Genomic DNA, 22,555 nt, shown 5'->3' with positions numbered 1-22,555 from the left:
ATTATAAAGGACAGAATTTTATAGTAAGAAAGTTGTACTTTACATTTATTTTTCAAAAACTCAGTTTTGTCCTTTATAGCAGTAGCAATAGAACTTAGACTTATATATTGCTCCATAGTACTTTACAAGCACTCTCTGAGTATTTTACAATATCAGCACATTGCCCCCAACAATCTGGGTTCTTATTTTACCTACCTCAGAAGGGATGGAAGGCTGAGTCAACCTCGAGCCAATTAGGATCAAAGTCCAAGCTGTGGCGAATTTGCCTGCAATACTGCATTCTAACCACTGTGCCATCTCTTATTTTGCTCATTTAACTTTTACTGTACAAATGGTATCGCTTAATGCACAGTCCTTCACATTCATGTGCAAAATATGGCAATTGAATTATCTTTTTAAAATAAATTTACATATAGTGTTTAATTTGAGATTACAATACGCATCTTTGTAAAAAAAATTCCTGCTTTTGCTACTGCATTATCCTTTGTAAAGCAAAGTTACAAACATAAACATTTTTTATCTTTACCAACTTCTTTCCTATTTGCCCCCTTTTCAGATTTCTCCTTTACTGTTTCCCAAAAAATATGATCACTGTAGGGATATCACATATTGATCTGCTTTTGAAACTATTCTGAAACCTTGGTGCAAGATGATTACACGCCATATTAATTGGCACCAAATATATAGAGCTTACCCAACAAATCTTAAAATAATAGCACTGAGTTCTAATCTGCTTCCAAGCAGAACTTGAAGTGGTGGCATGGGCATTTGGGAATTGTATACCTAAAGGGTTGCTAAGCCATCTGGAATTTAATAATTCCTCCCAGCCTTTACCTTGGGGGATCTTCCTTTTAGGAAGCTGTTAGTTTAGGACTTCAGCACTGAATGGTGACATCCTGCCTATAAAATACCCTATTACTTCTTGGTATTCATTTACCATTTTGGCAAAGTTGTTCAAATGTTGATAGTATTCAGTCACAATTTTCAGTAATATTAAGTATTAGATGGACAAGCTTTTAACAGTCATCCGTTAAAACATAATTTAATAAAATGATGCTAACTGCAAAGGTTGGATAGGGATTTGTGCTGAGTTTCAAATGGTTGCACAGGTGAATTGAATCTCCCACTTCTGAATCTCCCACAGCAGTTACGAGAGGCACTGATGGATGAACATTTACAAAAAGTACAATAAAACTGATAGCATGAAAAACAATTACAGTTCTGTCTTCAGATTGTAGTGGAATCACTTAGTACTGACTAAGTTTGAGAAATCTTGGCAAGTATCTTCAATTAATTTATTTTTATATTCTTTTATGCAGCTTACAGCCTTGATCTGTGGTTTCATTATCAAGCTGAGGAATTGCCTGCACGATAATGGATTCCTGAGGCAGCTGTATACCATTGGTCTGCTGGCCCAATTTGAAAGCCTTTTAAGTACTTACGGTAAAGAACATTGCATGAGGAAAGCATGCAGAGTTATTAATTCCTCAAAGTGTTACATTTAATTAAGTATATGCAGATAATGTAGGTCTTGTTATTCAAGTACAAAAAGGCGCTAGGTAGGCTTAGAATTAAACCATGAAGTAATTAAATTTTGAATTGGTCAACAGAATCCAATGCAACTAAAAATCAAAGATGAATGCGATGATTATGGACCTGGTCCAAATTCAGAAACTTGAGGTGTACTGCTGAGTTCCTCAAGCAACAGAAGAGCAATTTCAGAAGGGTTGTTCAGCAGGATGAACAAATTTTAAGACTGGCTGCTTTTTAGAATGTAAAACATTCTGCTGGAGTGTACCTAAATATTTTGCTATGTTGAAATTAATTTTATTTGGATTGTTATTTCAAACAACGGCAACTCTTTCTACCTGAAAGCCTTGGCAAAATGGAGACATTAAAGTTGAAATGTCAGTTCAAACTTGCAAGTTATTTTGGAAATTGAATTTATTTATTTATTTATTAAATCTATATGCCAGTGATGGTGAATCTTTTAGAGACTGAGTGCCCAAACTGCAATCTAAAACCTACTTATTTATTGCCGGGTGAGCATGGCTGACTGGGTGGGCGTGGCTGTGATGGGCGTGGCCACCTCTATGATGCTTGTAGGGAGGGACGCCTGTGGGGGCTAGGCAGGATTGGGGGAGATCCAGGGGGTCTATGGCACCTGGGGTGGTGGGCCAGAGGCTCGTCCTGCGGGGTGAGGCGAGGCAAGGCAGGGCGGGGGTGCCAATTGCCATGGGGCATGGTAAGGCAGGGGCCGGGGCAGCTGCTGCCTGACACCATCTGCCCCTGCACACAGAGGCCAGCAAGCGCATGGGGGCAGATGGTGCCTGCATCATGGCGAACTGGCCACAGAGCCCCATTGGCGTGGGTGGAGACAGCCCCGGGATGGCCAGAAGGAAGCCTTTGCCTGGCCTGGGCTCCATCTGCTCGAAGGCTCTGGTGGGGGTGGCAGCTGCTGCTGCTCCAACTGGCCAACCACGCAGGGAAGCAGGAGGAGGTAGAGGGATAGCAGGGGGTCTGGAGCCGCCTCAACTGCTCTCTGGCAGCCCGACAAGGAAGCGGATCTCACGCATGGGTTGCCCCTCCACCTCCTCCTTCTTCCCTGCATTGTTGACCAGTCAGAGCAGCAGCAGCTACATCCCCCGTCAGAGCCGTCAAGAGGATGGGGCCCAAACCGGGCAAGGGCTTCCAGCCGTCCCGGGGCTGTCTCCGCCCACACCAATGGGGCTCTGTGGCCAGTTCGTCATGATGCAGGACAGCCGGCAGGCTGTGGCTCCCATGCGCTCGCTGGCCTCTGTGTGCAGGGGCCAATGGTGTCAGGCAGCAGATCCGGAAGTGAAGGTGTGCTGTCCATCCTCGCGCTAGTGGGGGTGGCGGCAGGGTAAGGCAGGATCTGGCATGCACCCACCCTTTGCCAGTGCTGCCTCACATTGTCCCATGTGTGCCTCCGGGATGTGCGTGCTGGATGATGCAGGGTGACAGCAGGGAGGGGTGGGTGTGTGCCACACCTCATCTTCCCCCACCAGCGTGAGTATGGGCGGCACAGCTTCACTTTCAGATCTGGTGCCAGGCGGGCCTGGTGATGCAGGGATCACCACCACCGCTTCCTGTCTAGCCCCACACGTTGCCCAGGCGCCGCTGTCCCATGAGGCTGGGCAGCCGGTGTGCAAGATCCGGTGCCTCGTCGGGCTGCTGAGGCAGGGCCAGCTGCAGCCAGCGAGCAGCCAAGACAATTCCAGACACCCAACGGCCCCTCCCCCGCCTCCTGCTTCCCTGTGTGGTTGCCCTGCCAAGGGGCTCAGAGCAGCAGGAGAAGCAGCAGCAGCCCCCGCCCCCCGTCAGAGCCACCGTGTAGACAGGACCCACACCAGGTGAGAGCTCCTTTCCGGCCGTCCTGGGGCTGTCTGCACCCACGCTGATAGGGTTGCACTGCGGAAGGGAGATGGCGGCTCTGATTCCCCCCTGCTGGTCACCCTCCCAGCCCCCTGCCTGGTGTCCCTTCTATGCAATCCTATGTCACCGCAGTGTGGATGAAAGGCTCAGCCGGCGGGGGGGCAGCTTTCCTCCATGGAGGTGTCCTGGCTCTCCACCCCCCAGCCAGACCCCCTCACCTTCCCCCAGCCAGGACCTGATGACCCCCCACCCTCCTGCACCCACCCCAGTCCGAGGCTCCTGCAGTCCCCTACCATATCCTTTTGCCACCCCAGCTGGGACCTCCAGCATTTCTGCAACCAGGATCTCCTGGCCCCCCCAGCTGACCCCCCCCCCCCCCCGAGCAGCCCAGCATGACCAAGACGGAGGGAAGGTGAGGCACAGCACAGGTTGTTAAATGATTTGAAACCCACCACTGGTCGCTTCCAAAGGCTCTCCTGCCAAAACCTGCTCCTTTTATAGGTTTCCCTCATCCCGCCCAGCTCTCACAGCTGTTCCTGGACTCCGCATGTGTGGAGAGGAGGAGGGGAGCAGCCTGACCCTGCGTCCCTGTTTCTGTGGCAATGGTGCGCATCCCGACAGAGATGGCTCTGCATGCCACCTGTGGCATGCGTGCCATAGGTTTGCCACCATGGCTATATGTCATTGATCTTACTATCCAGAGCAATTCTAGGTGCCTTAATTTCTGCTTATGGTGTTGGCATAAATTGCAAGTCTGTGCAGATCTGCAGAGGAATGCCTCCATGTTAGCTATCAGTGCACTGACATCTTTATCATATTTGTTTATTAAATGTATATGCCACTCATCTCACTATTGATGCAACTCGGGGTTCATATTAGTATGAGGATGTGATTTTGGAGCCAGAAGCATGGATAGTTCCTGTTACACTGTAGGATTGTTATATTGCAATTAAAGTGTGAGCAGCAGCCATAGCTCATCCTTATCCAGGTTCAGAAGTTAAGCGGTTCAAACTAGGTTAGTGCTTGGAGAGACACTTTAGGGAAGTGGCCCCCAACTTTTTGGACACCAGGAACCGGTTCCATGAAGAGAGGTTTTTTCATGGACCAGAGGGGGCATGGTTCCGTGTGCTGCCTGCATCCCGTGGATGGGGCTTCATTTGTTTGCGTGACCCGCTTTCTAGCATGCTGCAGACCGGTGCCAATCCACAGATTGGGTGTTAGGGACTCCTGTTTTAGGGCATTCCAGAGAAAAAAAGTTAACTAAGAAATTGAAAAGAAAATCTCCTGTTTTCAAGAAAACTAAACAAACTTTTTCAGAATCACTGGGGCTTCAACTTGCCTTGAAGAAGACTATTTTATAATACTTGGCAATAAATGTAAACGTATATTTTGTAATCATATTAATATTATCTTCATTTTTTCATTTAGGAGAAGAACTGGCTATGCTAGAAGATATGAGTGTGGGAATAACGGACTTGAGAAATGTAACATTTAAAGTAACTCAGGCCACCTCCAGTGCATTTGCTGATATGCTGCCAGTCATTACAGGAAATCGGTAAAAAATTGGAGTGGGGATGGAGAGGGGAGGTTGGGGAAGGGAAAGATTGGGGAAATGTATTCCCTAACAGGAAACATTTTAGAACATGTGCCAGTTAATAGGTTGTTTATACTAATGTGCTGCTCTTGTGCAACATGGTAAACGCTAATTGACCATCTGTTTTACTTATGTAAGATAAAAATACAAGCCACATTATCATTTTTTAAATTATGAATTAAGCTCTCAGATAAGGATTTGTAGAAGTAATAGATACAACATAGAGAACAAATGTGGTGTCTTCAGTATCCTGAGGAGGAAATGTAGTTTTCTCACACAAAATTTTAGAACTAACATATGTAGTCCAGCGCTTCTCAACCTCAGCAATTCTAAGAGATCTACACTTCAGCTCCAAGAATTTCCCAGCCAGTCTAGCCCAGGGGTAGGCAACTGTGGCTCCTTTATGACTTGTGGACTTCAACTCCCAGAATTCCTGAGCCAGCTAGCTAACTAAGCAGAAAGAGTTGGGAAATTCATGTTATAATAGTCAAAGGAGGAATAGAAGTGAGTTTTCATGTAGATTTAAAGTTGGCCTGATTTGACCTTGTCTGGGCACATGTAACTATAATATTGTGGTAGTTAATGTATCCACTCATTATGAGCAAAGTGCTAATTAATAGGTTGTTTATATCATTGTGCTTTTCTTGTGCAGCATGGTTTGTTAAGCTAAGACTCTTGGGCTGATAATGACATTCAAGCCAGGTCTTTAGAATCTCCTATTATACTGTATTTCATTGTTTTCTGAAAACTGCCAAGAATGGAAATGCTTAGAGTGCTTAGAGTCTTGATTTTAGTTACTTTTAGCAATCTCTGACATAGCAACATACCGTATGCCTTAAATATTTTTTTAAAAATGGGCTTTCTGAAAATATTACTATTGCTTGATTAGCTTCAACTGTCTTGTCTAAATAAGGGATGGATTTAATGTGAGGATTCCACTACCAAGCACCTTGTTCGATGCCTTGCCCCGTGAAATCCAGAGTGGCATGTTGCTGAGAGTTCAACCAGTCCTCTTCAACGTGGGAATCAATGAACAGCAAACTTTAGCAGAGAAGTACATATACCTACACATTCTCTTCTAATTTTCCATGTTTAACAGAAGACAGATGAATTGGTTTCCTCCTCCTAGATATATACTGAATGACTTTCCAAGTGGTTATTTAAAGGGTAGCTCAGAAAGAAGTTGAATGACATGAAACCCTTTTTGGAATCAGTAGCTATATGTCTAGTGGTTACATCGATTTCTACTCTTTATGGTCTGCTGATATTATATTTAAAATTAGTTGCAGGCTTGGCCTCATGAGATACCTTGAGGCATTTACAATATTATCCAGTAGATCATGCAGAAGTCCAAATTCAAAAGGCAATATGTGATTTGGGCATGCACAGAGACAGTGGAGGACAGGGAGGCCTGGTACGCTGTACTCCATGGGATGGCATGGAGTTGGGCATGACTTAGTGACTGAACAACAACAAATGGATGCCTATTTAATGCTTATGGAGAACAAATAAGATGTCTTTTTGCCAAGAATATTTCTTAGCTGTAAAGGGCAACCATGCAACTCCAGGAAAGTCACAGATGCTTTAAAGTGTTCCCATATATGTCCAGACTCCTTTTGTCCTTTGAATCAGAAACACTGAAGAGTTTAATACCTGGTGCTTGCCACTTCAAAGAAACTATAGCAAAACCTAAGATAGAAGAATCCATTGTATTGCTTTGATGGCTCTAATAAGATCATATCAGAATCTGTATTTTGAGCTCCTTATGTTAAGGAAACAGTAAACAAACTATTAAATGGAGTACCTGTTCCTTTATATTATTACTAGAAATCAAGTTTTTCTTGATAAGCCTGCAGAGTCTATGCCTATGGCATTTGAAATTGATTAATCTCCTTAAATACTTTTACTACTGGATTTTAGGGCAAAGTTCTCATAAAACTATAGAATAACTAAACATAGAGTAATTAAAAATTAGTATCACAATAATTTTTAAAACCTATTTTAAAACTTCTATAAATGAGTTAGCTTGTCTGTTTTCTGTTTAAGGCAAGTGTTAAAATATTAATAAATGAAATAAAAAATAAAAATTGAAAGCTTGCAGATGTTCTCCCATCTTTTTTTGGAAGCTCTTTTAATATGGCCCTTTAAATTTTTAAAGGTTTGGCGATACCTCCTTGCAGGAAATTATTAACATGGAAAGCTTAGTACGGTTGAATTCCTACTTTGAGCAGTTCAAAGAAGTTTTGCCTGAAGACTGTAAGTGTGAATTACAGATGTTTGTATTTGACACAATTTAAATCAAGCAAAGATCTGCTTTTATATGATGAATCTAACAAAACAATGAAAAATCCGTAGCTTATAGCTCTTGAATACATTGAGGTTTCTTTAATCTCAGTTAATGTTTTCAGTTGGGTTTGGTAAAAGGGAACAGTATTAACTTCCCATGGGACAGTCCTTACACCCTGATATTGAAGTGTTTGTGTGGCCATAGACATGTAGATGCCAAGAGTACCCAAAATACAATTCCAGTTGAAGTTGATTGATTGATATGCATCATCAGCTCATTGCTTAGTGACCACATAGATATTTTCCATCACAATCTATTTTCCTAACCTGGTCTTTTAGTTTGTCCAGTGCTGCACTTATTGCCACAGCAATGGTGTCTACCTAACTGCTGATGGTCATTATTGTCTCTTTCCTTCACCTTTCCCAGTGTTAGAGCCTTCTTCAGAAAGCTCTAATTCTTCTCAAAATATCTAGTGTAGGATAATTTGAGCCTAGTTAAGTATGCCTTGAGTGAGAACCTAGGGTTGATTTTTTCCAATGATCTGTTAGTTTGATTTCTTGGCTGCCCATGATATTCTCAGGAATCGTCAACAACACCAAATTTTAAAAGCATCAACTTCTTCTTATTCTACTTTTTCATAGTCCAACTTTCATTTTTATGGAGAATACCATGGCCTGCATGATTCTGATTTTTGTAGGTCACTTTGACAGTCATAGCATTTGAACATCTTTTTCAAGTCTTTCTACTTACTAAAATAAGACGTATAACTCTAGTTTTTGTTTAAATAGCTGGCAATCTGCTTCCTGCAATGGTGGTGACATCACAATTCTATGCACAGTTGTGGATAAGAAAAGGGATATTCATTCTGATTTTAGCAAGGAACTTACAGTTTCGAATACAAGACTTCCCTTTCACTATTGCTGCTTATTTTTTACCAAAACACTTTTTCCTATCTGCTCCCTCAAAAAAGAATGCAACCATTATAAAATAGTGCTCATGACCCTCATAGAAGGTCCCTAGAAATCTGAAGGAATCTAGTAGTATTTTTTCCAACTACACATTTTATTAAAAACATCAATTTTCATGCAGCTCACCGTATCAGATGCAACATATCAGTTGATGTGGCGTGTAAGAATCGCTTCTGGATTCCTAAGTAGAGAATATTGTATGATCCATAGATTTTATGTATTCTAGTTCAGATTTCCTAAGTTCTACTAAATTTCTATGGTTTTGCTAAAAACATAACTCAAGCATCACACTCAGTCATTTGGCAAAGAAAGGCTCCTGGCCATTTGTTTTTGCCAAGAGTATACTTTACTGAAGCTTAAGTGATTATAGAAGCAGAAAAAGCTAAATCTGAGGTTTTCCTAGGGAAACAATACAAAGTAAATTTTCCTCCCCCACCCCCACCCCCAGCCATCCCCCACTTACTATATCTGTAAATGTCCAGTTAGGTGCTTGCATATTGTTTAGGAAACAGGTTCTCAGTTCCCAGCTCTGCATACTTTGGCTGGCTGAAGCTTCTCACAAAGCTGAGCTGGGCTTCCATTCTCCCCTCTTCTTCCTCTTTATATTCCAATCTTTCCAATCAATTCATACCCCCCCCCCTCAATTGTTAATGTCAGGCTGTCAACTGAAGCTTGGATAGGAGAGATGCAGCCAAGACAATAGCTATCTGTTGCTAACCTTAACCTATCCATTCCCAGGTAATATGTGCAGATTGATAGTATAGAAAAGAAAATGCTCTTGGGCATTTGTTAAGTTGTGTTTATTTTTTTTCTTCAGGTCTACCTCGATCTCGGAGTCAAACGTGCCTGCCTGAACTGTTGAGGTTCCTTGGACAGAATGTACATGCAAGAAAAAATAAGAATGTTGATATTCTTTGGCAAGCTGCTGAGGTAGAATTAACTTAGTATGTTGTCACTTATCTCCCATGATAATGTTACGTCTTCAGAATAAGCAGCAGTGCAGAAAGCTGCAGATACCTGCATGTTCTCTGCCATTGTGCCATGTTGTTTTCTTGACCAAAAAGATGCAGAGCATTATAGTAACCAGATAGGCAGAAAAATGAATAAATGTTGAAATTTGGTTCTATCATGGCATGATTCCTTCCAGGATTAGCAAAATTTTAGGTTCTGGGTACTGTTACATAAATTCAGTTTGGGCGTCAGAAAATAGAATCAAATTAAAAATCGCTACAATCTTGTAAGATTTTGACCATTTTTAATATTTCCAACTCATCAGAATTCTGGAGATTATTTAAAGGGCTTCAGGATTATATATGAGTTATCTGAAAAGGAAATAGAACAGGACTAAATTTGATGTGAAGAAGAAGCCAGTAAAAAACAGATTAAGTCTAAAATAGACTAGATAAGGTTGGGGCCTGCAGAAAAAATTACCCCAGTCTGTCCCAATGGGAAACTCAGTTGGGCAAAGCCTTGGAATGCTGATGACAGCTTCATCTGAGACCCTCCCTCCTGGTCATATGACCCACTGTGGAATTTATGCAGCTTGCTCTGTACTTTGCATTGCCTACATATACACAAATTACATATACACAAACCACAACACAAGCTAAGAAGTATAGGAAAAGTAGAAACATGTTTAGACACTCGTGTATATACGAAATGCATATGCACAACCTTTGGGGAATAGGGCAGACTCATGCATACATATGCAGATGTAACCCATTACTTTATTACACAGAAATGAAGGCAAAAGCTCCAATGGTAACTGTTCATAAAGGAGTGGGAAGAATCCCAGAAGCCAGGCCTTTTCTACCTTGTTAATTTTTATGTTAAAAATGCATTTATTTATTTGATTATTTATATTCAACTTTTATTATTTTTAAATAACTCAAGGTGGGAACATATCTAACACACCTTCCTCCTTCTATTTCACCCACAACAGCAGTCCCATGAGGTGGGTTGGGCTGAGAGAGAGAGAGTGACTGGCCCAAAGTCACCTAGTTGGCTTTCATGGCTATGGCGGAACTAGAACTCACAGTCTTCTCCCTTAACCACTAAACCAAACTGGCTCTCCATATATCTCTACATATACTATATTGTAATAGTGTAGTTTTTGTAGATACCATCAAGAATTGTTAGAAGTATTTCATTGGCAGCCCCTAATTTAAAAAGAAAATGCTGTTAAACTATTGACACTGTTGCCAGCTTGGCTGTCCTAGAAGAAGCCTGCCCATTTTCTATACTGCTGTTACCAGTTGCCTTGTTCTGCATAGAAATTGCAATGATGGGCACTGAGAATTGCTATACTATAGCTTGACCAGTGAGGTTCAGAAGGGAGTTAAAAATTTACAAGAAGCTGGGTGTGACATAGATGCATATAGAAAAAGGATGGTGCATGCATCATAGCGCATACCCACCACTCTGTAGATTTCGACATTTGAAAACCTATATTCCATGGCTGAACTAGGCAATCTGGGCTCTACAGATGCGGTTTTTTTGTTTAGTGGCTGCAATAAATATGACATTATTGAAAATTGTCCTCCAATATCTGTAGAGCATATCTGTATCTAACTAAACTATTGAGAATAGATAAAAAAGGAGGAAGAAGGAAGAGGAGGAAGGAGAAGAAGAAGATATTGAAGCGATAAATAGCTTTTGCAGATATGAAATCTGCCACAGACTAGGATTTGGTAGAGCAGTCTTGAAAGGCTTAAAAATATATTCAAATGCCATGATATGTCTATATCTACAACGATCAGAGTCATACAAGCCATGGTATTCCCTGTGTCACCCTGTGAAAGCAAAAGTTGGGATTTAAACAAGTAACATAGGTAGAATATTGCTACCCTTAAACTTTGATTTTGGAGAAGATTCCTGATAATGCTGTGGGCAGCCAAGAAAACAAATCAATGGGTTACTGAACAAATCATCTCATTCTCACTTGAGACATAAATGACCTTGCTCAAATTCTCTACTTCAAACACCTTCTATGAAGACCCAGCTTTCTGGAAGAGGCTCTAATGCTGGGAAAGATGCAAGCAAAGAGAAGAACAGGGCAACCAGCAGCAAGGCATGATACAGGTCCCATCAGCCTAGATATATCAGCTGGCAGGGACTAGGAGGCATGCCTTTTCTGCTATAACATATGTCATCTGGAAAGTTCTCCCTCCAGAAATAGAAAGTATGAATATATGAATGTATGTATGAATGAATATAGGTAGATGGACTTAGTTATAGAAATGAAGAGTGCACTATTGGGAGATTTGAAAGAATAGGCTAGAGATAGTTCATCACGGAAAAGATGTGGTTGCTAGGAGTCAAAAACAACTTGATGGACATAATCATTCCTAAATAATTCAAGACTGACTATAAATTCTACATTTCTTGAATTCTAATCTCATCCCAGTGTTAGAAATGAGATTCTCCTAGTAATTCTAGAGTAATTCTGTATATTTTTTTTGTCCTGCATTACAGTGGAACTAATATCAAGCATTTTTTTCCAGGTTTGCCGCAGACTAAATGGTGTTCGGTTTACAAGCTGTAAAAGTGCCAAGGATAGGACTGCCATGTCGGTGACCCTGGAGCAATGTCTCATACTGCAGCATGAACATGGAATGGCCCCACAGGTCTTCACTCAAGCCCTGGAGTGCATGAGGAGGTAAGAAGACCTAGATTGCTTGGGCTTACTTGTTTCTAATCCTGGAGCCCTGTAAACTGCAGATGATTATTGAATACTATACGATTCAGCTTTTTCTTTACAAATATAACTGACAATGCTGAGCTCCTGAGATCCACTTCATGTAAATATGAAGTGCTTTTAATTCTGTGTGTGACCAGCCATACGCTAAATAAATAAATAAATTCTGAGATCCAGATTTTGGAATCATTTAAATCGTCTCCTTGGAATGGAGATATAAAGAAATTGCTAAGCATGTAGATCTTTCTGCTTTACTGCTATGAAAGCTTCATAACTAACATTGTCAAGGCTTCTATTTTCCTTAGAAGTGAAAATGCAGAAGTGTCAACTGAATTAAGGAGAAACATCTGCAGATTGCATTGGTTTCCTATGCTTACTCCTCAGACAATAGTTTGCCCCTTCAGTGAATTTCCATTATGAATGTTTCATGGTACAGCAAACAACTCCATCACAACCTGCTGGCACACACCGTGGTCATATCAGTTTAATCTGCTTTCTGAAGTAGCTGACATGTTCACAGATTTCAGTTTCAGATTTAAATAAAAACCCAATACATTGTTTCAAGCACTGCTGAAAAGCTCCAGTTTTATGAAGCAAGAAAGGATAAGAAATCCAGATTTACTGTTTAATTGTAGTTTAACATGAGTATAGAGTTCTGCTTTCAACATTCACTTTTGCTGAATGTAAATGTTCTGTGTGTCTTCTCACAAGTTCTCACAAACATTCAATTCTCTTATCCTTTCTATATGTTTTTGCTATTTGATCCTTTCTAAACCTTCAATGGTTTATTATTTTTAAAACCTACTTGCAATGTCATCTTACTTTAGTAAATGTTTTCTAATTCCATGAATTCTATCTAGCAACTACATAATTCCACAAAATGCAGTTGCCATTGTTTCACATTGAGCCAGCAATATAAGAATATAGTATGTCTAATATAAGAGAAATTATTTTCAAGTTAATTCTTACCATTTCATTAATTATTCCTCTGATAACATTCACTACATTTTAATACAGTGATCTAATATGGATCACATCAAGGACCCGTTGCATTCAACAAACATTTAACTCATATCATCCTGAGAAAAATGTATTGTGTTGTTGTGCTTTGAGAATTTAGGAAATAAAACTTCATAGAATTGAGGCGGACCACACGGTAGACCTAATAGTAGGAGTTCTACATTTTGGCATTATTTTTCAATAAAACATTTTTTTCTGGCAATACAGACATTTCATTGATAATAAAAAAAATTAAAATTGAAGCAAGGGAATACTCTTGTGTTGATCTGAATCTGAAAGAAGCTGTTTAGCAGTCAATATTTCTTCTGTAGGATGTTAATTTAACATCTTTTACTAAATTGTTATTTAAACAGATGCTAATTTTCTAAAACATTCATTGAAAACCTCAAAATAAATGTCTCATGTAATTCATCTTGCCTAAGATATTTCTCTACAGACCTAATTCTTCAATTTTTCCCCTGCCTTTTGATACACATCTTTATTTCTGAAAACTTCAAATAACAAAGTGAATAAAGTCAGAATCAGGGTTCAGAGTAGAGGATAGATTTACTTTTTTAAACTTGTAAGCTCTCCACCCATTCTTAAAGTATATTTTAGGCTGGGAAATAGGACATCTATCTGGTTTATGATAGTTCTTAAGCCATTGAGGTAAAGCTATACATTTTAAGAAACAACTTACCTTTCTACTTCAGGGGGAAGAGGTTCTCTACATTAATAGTTGAATTAATTCAATATACCTGGCATTGAAGAATTCTTGAAAGGGTCAAATACCACAATGGTTATTCATGTTCGGTTTGCTTTTCAGAGTTCCCTTTCTTTGCAGCATGTGGAAAGCATGGCACAGCCGCATGGAACATCGCTTAGCCAAATGAGAAAAATGAACATGGAAAACCATTCTAGTTTGACATACATGTATTTATTTTCAGTAGATTACAGTATTCTTTCTTATTTTCTCTCTTTTATTCTCTTTCTCTCTCCTTTATTCTGTAATTGTGCCTTTTATTATTATTTTGAAAAATTGGCATATTTCCTTATTCTTTATCCTCACACATTCTACTTTATGTTGTGAATTCTTCAAAGTTTATTTTCTTCCCTCTTCCTCAACCCATTTTATTCTTTTTTATTTTGTCATCTTGATTCTCTTTTTATCTTTTGATACATATATTGCATGTCTGTGTTTTTTTCTGTTTTTTTTTCTTTTCTCCCCAAATCTCTTCCTTTTCACAGTATTGGAACACGGGAGGTAGTCATCCAGAAGAACTTGTGTGGCCTGGTGCCCATCCGGGATTTCAGGCTAGATCCCAGTCTTCTTTACTCTATTCCTTTATTAGCTCTAAGCCCCAATTTACTGATTGTGTGGCTGTTTCTGAGCATTGCATACTTGGTGGCTAAATTACGTTGCAAATGAAGTAAAACAAACCGAGCAAAAATCCAGTAAAGTGCCAGAATATATATTGCCATCTCGTACCAATTTGTCAAAAAACGTCTCATAGCATTGTTGCCAAGAATAATGATTAGTATGCCTTACAATTTTGTTTCTATTGTACTGAACTTGTAAAATACACATCTGATTCTTTTATGAAAAGGAATTGTATTGTTTACACTGTCATTGAGCTTCCAGTGCTTGTAATGTAAGTCCAACAGCTGCCTGTTACCTCAGTAATTTGATCAATCTAAAGTTTAGTTTCTGTAATCATCTCTGTTAGGCATTCAAATCCACCTCCCCTCCATTTCTTTATAACTACATACAGCTTTGTTTCACATGTTTCTTGTTATTCAGAAAAAGAAACTATGTTTAAAAAAAAATTCTAATGTTTTATATATCCTAAAAAAGTGTCAGTCTTGCTTTTCATATTTTAAGTGGTAAGGGAAAAAGGGGGGGGGGCTTTGTAACATATTTATTTACACATCTGTTTAAGGCATCTTTCTACTTTGATTTGCAAGCATCACTTCTACAGTGTTACAGTCATAAATACTTAAAACCATGGAGTTGGTTTTCTCATAAGTTAAAACTGTAGCAACAGATGATGCCCTTTAAAAATTAACTTGAAAGCAGTATGCTGCGGACAATACAGAGTCAGTATATTTATACTTACTTTCTTACTGCATCAAAAAAGAAAGAATATATAGAAAGAGTAAGCTTAACAATCATCTAATTCCATTCAAATCATTGGGAAAGTATTTTTATAATCTGTGTGATACAATGCTGTCACATGTTAATATTTACATTAAATATTACCATAAAATGCACTAATAGCTATTTTAGGTTAATGTTAAATTTTAAATCTTAAGGCATATGAAAGATGCAAATGTATTTTACTGATATTCTGAATCCAATTTATAATAGAATTATATTAGTTTCTATCATTATAATATTTATTCACCTAAAACAAAGATGCTTATATTCCCAACCAGATAGCATTTATAAGAAACATCAGTGTATGTTTTGGGAGCATTTAGATCAGGGGTCTTCAAACTTGGCCCTTTTATGACTTGTGAACTTCAACTCCCAGAATTCCTCAGCCAGCATGCCTGGCTAAGGAATTCTGGGAATTGAGGTCCACAAGCCATAAAAGGACCAAGTTTGAAGACCCCTGATTTAGATATACAGGTAACTCTTGGGTATTAAAAAGACTTATAAATAAAATGCTTTAATATTTCATTGTGCTATATCCTGTTTATCAGATCTGTTGCATCACATCCAAATTATATTGCAAAGATAAGTTGTAAATGTGTTCTTGATTGGATTGGATTGGATTGATTTGAGACAGAGTAGCACTGTAGCTGCTTTCCTGGCAGGTATATGATTCCATTGCATTGAAAGGTATAGGGCTCTATTATACTGCATGATTGTTTCACTCGCCAGTAGCGAGGTAGATAATGAAAGTATGAGAAACTTCCTGTAGATGTCATGCAATAATGTTCAATTTGTAAATTGAACCACAATTTATTTTAACTACTATCAAGTCCTATGACAAATTTATTAGCAATAGATCATTTTATGCCAAATCTAAGCATGCTATGGCAGCAGCTCCCAACCTTTTCTATACCCCACACCCCTAGAACGCTTCCGATATATTCTCACATCCCTTACAAAAGTTTGAAATAATGGTAACAAATTATGCGTATACACTATAATTTTGAAAACCCAAGTTTTCGCACCCCCTGGAATATCATCTCGCCACCCCCAGGGGGTGCGAGCACTCCCAGTTGGGAACCCCTGCGCTATGGCATGTTCACATCATACCACCATTTCCATACCACCATTTCCTTTGCTTATCCAACAAGATCACTTAGTCCAAACCTAGGATTTGGCTACTGCATGCATCTGTGTGGCCTCGCAAATGAAAATAAGTAGCCCTTAATCGCACCTATTTTCCCAAGAAAATAAAGTTTAACACATAAATACAGTCTTGTGTTTGAGGAAGTAAAGTTGGGTTGATAAATAGCCAGCTCATTGAGGACAACATCCAAATAAGAATTTTCTATGTAGGGAATGTCATTCTTACTGAAGTGCACAAATTATTTTCAACAAATGGGACAATACATTTGGAGAGCTGGTTTGAAAAATTCAGCTGTCCTGCCTTATTTTGTGGCATTAAATATGCTGGAGGGCTTTAGAGTTAAAATTGTATATGACTGTATCTATAGGGGTATGTATGTATGTGTAAGTGTATGTGTGTATATATACATATACACATACATACATACATGCAAACACATCGCAAGTTATTAAATCCAAAAATGCATGAATCTTTATTTCATTTATTTCCTCTCATAAGTCTGGAGAATTTTCTTTAAACATGTCCAGTGGTAGAAATGATGCTGAAACCAAATATATAATTAGTTGTCACTACATACAATAACTACACCAAATAATCAACCATTTAACCCATACATTTAAACTATAAAGAAGCCAGTTAGACTTATCAATGTAAGAATATAAGTGTGATCCATAAAAGATAATGCAAATAAAATCTTTTATTTATATTTGTATAATAAATGTCAGCCGAACATACCCAGGAATTCAATACAATATTTTAAAGTCTTATTTGACTAGGATTTTCACTCTACTGATAACTTGACTGAACTATTATAAATTGACAACCCAGTTCATCTTGGAAACAAAACTGTTGTAGTTAATACTCAGAGCATGTTGAGTGTTGCTCTCTTTAGTTTTCAACTTACAAATAAATTATATCTGTCATGTTTGTATACTTTTGTCTTCTGCTTCTGCAGCTTTCATTTTCCTTTGTCAACTTCTGTTTAGAGAAACCAAAGAAGGAAACTTGGAAAGTATATTTTGGGAATTCAAATTCCTTATGTAATTATGTATATGTATGTATATCTGATAACAATGGCCTTTGCAATAGAGTTCAGTCTTGCTGAATGAAAGTGTGCAATAGATTTCAGAGCCAAATTGAAAATGCTGCGATAAAACTCTTGCAGTAGCATTTCTTCTCCTATGCCAATATCTTCCAGAAGTGATGTTATACTGCCAGTATTTTCCCTGTGATTCAGATAATGAGCTGGCAGATTTGCCTACTCTAAACCTACTTTTCCTCCCCCTCCCAAAAATGCATTGCTGCTTGTTTAGATTTGCAAGTGTAGCTATTAAGCGTCAATGAGGCACATTTTCTTTTGTGTACACCATCAATGGTCCATTACTTAATTACAGATTCAAATATTTTATTGAAATAAAATAGCTAACTCCTTTCATTTTAATTAAAATACTGGTAATTTTGTTTTTGTTTTACTGCTGTCATTTTTTCCTTTTCTGTGCTTGTCTTTTTCCTCAGCGAGGGCTGTCGAAGAGAAAATACAATGAAGAATGTTGGATGTCGCAAATATGCATTTAATTCCTTGCAGCTGAAGGCTTTCCCCAAGTATTACAGGCCTCCTGAAGGAACTTACGGAAAAGTTGACTCATAAGATTATGGTGTCTTGTAATTAGTTGTTCCGTTAAAATATGTGAATACACTTAACTTTAGTATATGAACTTTGATGACAATGTCAGAAAAAATGTTTTTGTATGTTTCACTAGGGAATACTGAACATGTCATTTTGTTAAACTGGATTCCATAGGAAAAAAACAATTACATGCTGAAGAATTATAACATGAAACTAAAGTAATGATTGCCCAATGTAAGATGTCTGCATATATTAGTTAATTAATCTCTTGCCTAAATAGGAAAGATAATTCCTGGACTGTGGAGGATTTTATGAATTAGGCAGCTGTTTCCCTCATTTTTATACTGATTTTATTTAAAACTTTCATAATACTTTTTAAAACCTCAGTGTTGTAAATAGTAAATAAATTGGAAGTGAAGAGTTTTAACAAATACAACAGGTATTACAAGTAGAAGAAAAGGCTCAGCTTTAAAAATGGAGCAGTGCATTAAAAGTCGTGAATTTAAATTTATTAGAACACTATTATATAAAAGAGTTGTATAGAAGCCAGGAACTGACACATAACCTTATTTGACTTGGTTTAGACACTGGACTGAAAGGTGATAATTTCAGTTAAGGAAGAAATCTATTGCATTCCAACACCTAAAACCCCTTTTAAAATATAAGGAAATGATAGTTGAGCATAAGAAAATACTGCCTGCATCTAGTAAACTATGACTTATCCCTAAACAATGAATCCAGGTAGAAGATAAGGTATCCGTTCCTATTTACAAAACAGAGAGTCAAATGGATTTCTACCTGCAGTTTGAATAACTTCACTGGGCTGAACTGTCTTCCACATCATAATTATTTTAATCACTGTCACTTTACCCTACTTTGTGTGCGGGTCAGCTGATTCCACAGTGATATGCTGTGCAAACCAGCATGTACAGATCAGATCTTCTGAGTCCCTTTTTCTTAATGACAAGAATGATTTTAGGCAAACTTATTTGTATAGAAAAACTGTCCTATGAATTTATGACTTCTAAGTTCCTAAGATGCTTGCTTGCTAGATCCTATCCAGAATATAGGTGCACTTTAATTTACAGAAATCAGTGTTCCTCATTTTTCTGTTGAAATTCCTACTTTGAATATTGTTTTATATAAAATGTTTCCAGCACCCACTACTAAATTTGAAACTCAGTATCTACAGTTTGTTCCAGAACATCACAGTTTGAATTCAGGTTAATGAATTGATGGAGAAGGGGAATAATTACTTACATTATTTAACAGAATGATTGCTTGCTTAGGAAATGATGTGTAACAGAAGCCAAATTTCCATGAACATCCTTCTGGCATTACTGAACTGTAACTTATTCCTTTTGTTCATTATTCCTGTAACAAATTCATATTTTAATAGCAAGATGAACTACCATTTGAAAAATGTAGTAGTACCAGTACATATACTGTAGTTGCTTTACTCATACTTACGGAAGAGTAGCATATTCCTCAAATGTCTATTAATATATAACAACTTTGATTAATAAGTCACTATGTATGTTTTTATGGGTGTAAATGTTTTATCACCTAAAAAGCTACGGTTCAGTAGTAGCGTTTAGATGGATTTTGGAAGCTGTGGGCAGGTTGAAAAATCCTTCCAACTTTTTATTCTAACCCCAGCATGTTTAACTCCCCCTGATACTTGAGGGATTTACTTACATGACCATTACTAGCCATTTAATGGAAAGGGGGAAATGGCTCAATTAGTTTGCGGGTCTGGTATGCATTTGCCATTCAAATATTTTACTTTATTCTGCCTTTTTTTGCACTTTATATTTATTGAAGGTATGAATGTTCTTTTCAGACCCAAGAAATTTGTTTTAGCATTGCTTTTTAGTAATTTAATAGTTTAATTGTTACATGTACTAAACAGTCTGGAACCTTCAGAGTGCAGGAAATTAACTGATCATGCTGTGTTTCTCAAACTTGGTAACTTGAAGATGTGTGGACTTAAATTCCCAGAATTCCCCAGACAGCTGACCGGGGAATTCTGGCAGTTGAAATCCACACATCTTCAAGTTACCAAATTAGGAAAATGCCGTTTTCAAGCCTTAAACCCAACAGGCAAAGGAATAGTCATATTTATTGCTGATAGAATGCCTAAGCTAAGATTAAAAGGGCAAGGCAGTGAAGTCAACAAGAGTTGAGATCTGCAAGTAAGCTTTCCTTGATCTAGAAAGTTAGCTGCAAAACGGTTTAAAACAAAATACAAATCAGGCTGCCATGAAAAGTTGTTCCCCTCCAAACTATTCTTGGACAGAACCTTGCATAGAGAATATTCCCTTCCTGAGCTCTGCTGGCCCAGAACAATTCTGATTTCCAGTCTCAAGGTAGCTAAAGGCATCTCTGCAGCTGTAAACATCTGGCATTCCTTCCTCTTTCTCCAGAGGCAGCAGCTGCACAAGGGCCAAGGATGGTGGGGAGGGCTGATGCCATCTCGCTATTCTTCCTAGGGCCAGGAGGAATCTCCTTGGCCCTCTTCTTCCCAGGATGATGCTTCAGCCAGGGACAGGATTCTGCTGAATTATATTTTATTATTATTTTTTCACCGCTTTTAGTGTTGCGTAATATATTGAATGGCAGAATTCTGGAAAATTGGTTAAATTTATATTTTCAGGAAAACTTCAAATGTGACAGAGAAACTCATTTTGATATATACTAGCTTGTTTAATGTTTCTTCTCTGTTCACTCTATCTCCACCCCACAATTGTTTTAATTTAAATTGACATTAAAACTTGTTGCCAGCAAAAGAAGATAAAATTAATTACAGTGATTGCTGCTAGCAATGTATTATTCTCCTTCATTAGTCATCTCCTGAAAGCAATGAGGTTTTTTCCCCAATTTGTAATGGGAAAAGGAAATTCTGTTTCGCTGTTATTTTCATTAGTGTGAACATATTTTCATTGGTGTAAACATGAAGTTCATATGCATTAGGAATCTATATGTTTTTCAGAAAAGGGAACTTTAAATTAGAACTGTCAGCACTGTGAAATGCTGAAGTTTTAATCCAAGTGGGATAAACGTTTAGGTCAGATATTTCGCTATTCCCATTCTAAGTTAGGTTAGATCTTTATTTTATATTCGGATTTATAGTACTGTACTGACTATTTAAGGGACGCGGTGGCTCAGTGGGTTAGGACGCTGAGCTTGTCGATCAGAAGGTTGGCAGTTTGGCGGGTCGAATCCCGAGTGCCACATAGCAGAGTGAGTGCCTGTTACTCGTCCCAGCTTCTGCTAACCTAGCAGTTCAAAAGCACGTAAAAATGCAAGTAGAAAAATAGGGACCACTACGGTGGGAAGGTAACAGCGTTCCGTGCGCCTTTGGCGTCTAGTCATGCCGGCCACATGACCACGGAGACGTCCTTGGACAAGCGCTGGCTCTTCGGCTTTGAAATGGAGATGAGCACCGGCCCCTAGAGTCGAAAACGACTAGCATGCATGTGCAGGGGAACCTTCACCTTTACCTTACCTTACTGACTATTTATATACTATACTGAAAAGCTAACATTGTACTACCTTTTAAAGCAATTCCAAATTCTTTGAATGAATAATTTTTTCTCTTCCACCCTTTCTGAGAACAGGACTCCAGTACAATGCTGTATCACTTGAAATGCAAAATTCTGGTTTCATTTCTTTTGCATAGATTTCCCTAAAGGAGAATAAATGTAGCTCAATAAAAACACAGAAACTGAAGAAAGCTTATATCCATATAGAAAACATTAAATGAGCAGACTTTTCTAAAATATTTGTTTTGTTGCCATAGAAAATCCATTATTAGGGATTATTATTATTATATGAACCTCACACTAACCTTTTTGAGTACAATTATTAGATGAAACTTTAAAAGGATATATATATATACAGTTACTGCCCAGCTTATTCTGTACATGTTCGGTAAAAGCAGCCACAGCACAGCTGCCTTTGAGTTTTTCATTTATATACAGTATGTATAGCTGTTGTAAAATAGAACACATAGTTTTGTCCCAGCATAGTTGTATTTGCTAAAACTTTCTGCATTGAACTTTTATTTTATTTATTTGTTTGAAGAAGTATTAGCATACCATAAACATATGGTTACTGTTTTGTATAGTCTTAATTCATCAAGTTCATGTATGCTGTAAATGTGCTAGTCTTTAGGGATAAAAAAAATAAAGAACTGACAAGCATGCTGAGATGACTGTTTTTTTTAAAAAAAACAATATGGTCACAGGTATAAGCCCTATATTTGTAGTTTTTAAAGTTTTCATACCAATAAATTCTCATGGTAGCGCTGATCTATTTTAGAAAAAAAAGTCACATTTATTTTGGCATAAACATGTATAGTCTCTGAAAGATTATCTTTCTCTACATCTTGGAAGATGTTTCATTATTTCTTCCTAAAACTGTATTTATGTTTTGATATTTTCTAAAAAACATATTACCATGTAGTAGTACTTCTATGCCCTTATCAATAAGCAAGAAGAGCTGCAATTTTTCTTTACAGTTTAATTCAAATCACTGGATACTTTACAATGAAAATAAATTGATGAATTTGTTTGTGTTATTTATATAAACTGGTAGTTTCCAATAAAAAATAAATCAAAATGAAATCAAACATTAATGAATCATGAATTCAGTAGTAGAAAATGAGACCCAACAGAAAG

At 38.1% G+C, this 22,555-nt stretch overlaps 1 protein-coding gene across 6 annotated transcripts in view; it reads left to right on the top strand.

The window, feature by feature from the left end:
- Positions 1 to 22,079, top strand: part of INPP4A (inositol polyphosphate-4-phosphatase type I A) — a 146,699-nt gene extending 124,620 nt beyond the window's left edge. For 5 of the 6 annotated variants that reach the window (XM_081326593.1, XM_081326594.1, XM_081326596.1 and 2 more), the window contains 7 exons: positions 1,320 to 1,443; positions 4,825 to 4,951; positions 5,904 to 6,044; positions 7,149 to 7,246; positions 9,063 to 9,175; positions 11,749 to 11,903; positions 17,762 to 22,079. In XM_081326593.1, coding sequence (XP_081182719.1) covers positions 1,320 to 1,443; positions 4,825 to 4,951; positions 5,904 to 6,044; positions 7,149 to 7,246; positions 9,063 to 9,175; positions 11,749 to 11,903; positions 17,762 to 17,894 — 891 coding nt within the window. In that variant the 3' untranslated portion in view covers positions 17,895 to 22,079. Of the gene's footprint in view, positions 1 to 1,319; positions 1,444 to 4,824; positions 4,952 to 5,903; positions 6,045 to 7,148; positions 7,247 to 9,062; positions 9,176 to 11,748; positions 11,904 to 13,767; positions 14,125 to 17,761 lie in introns of those variants that run through there. The other variant, XM_081326595.1, reaches the window with a different exon arrangement.
- The last annotated feature ends 476 nt before the right edge of the window (positions 22,080 to 22,555 follow it).

Source organism: Vipera berus, assembly GCF_964194415.1.
Source record: "Vipera berus genome assembly, chromosome: 4".
Taxonomy (NCBI): domain Eukaryota; kingdom Metazoa; phylum Chordata; class Lepidosauria; order Squamata; family Viperidae; genus Vipera; species Vipera berus.
This window is presented reverse-complemented; position numbering and strand designations above follow the sequence as displayed.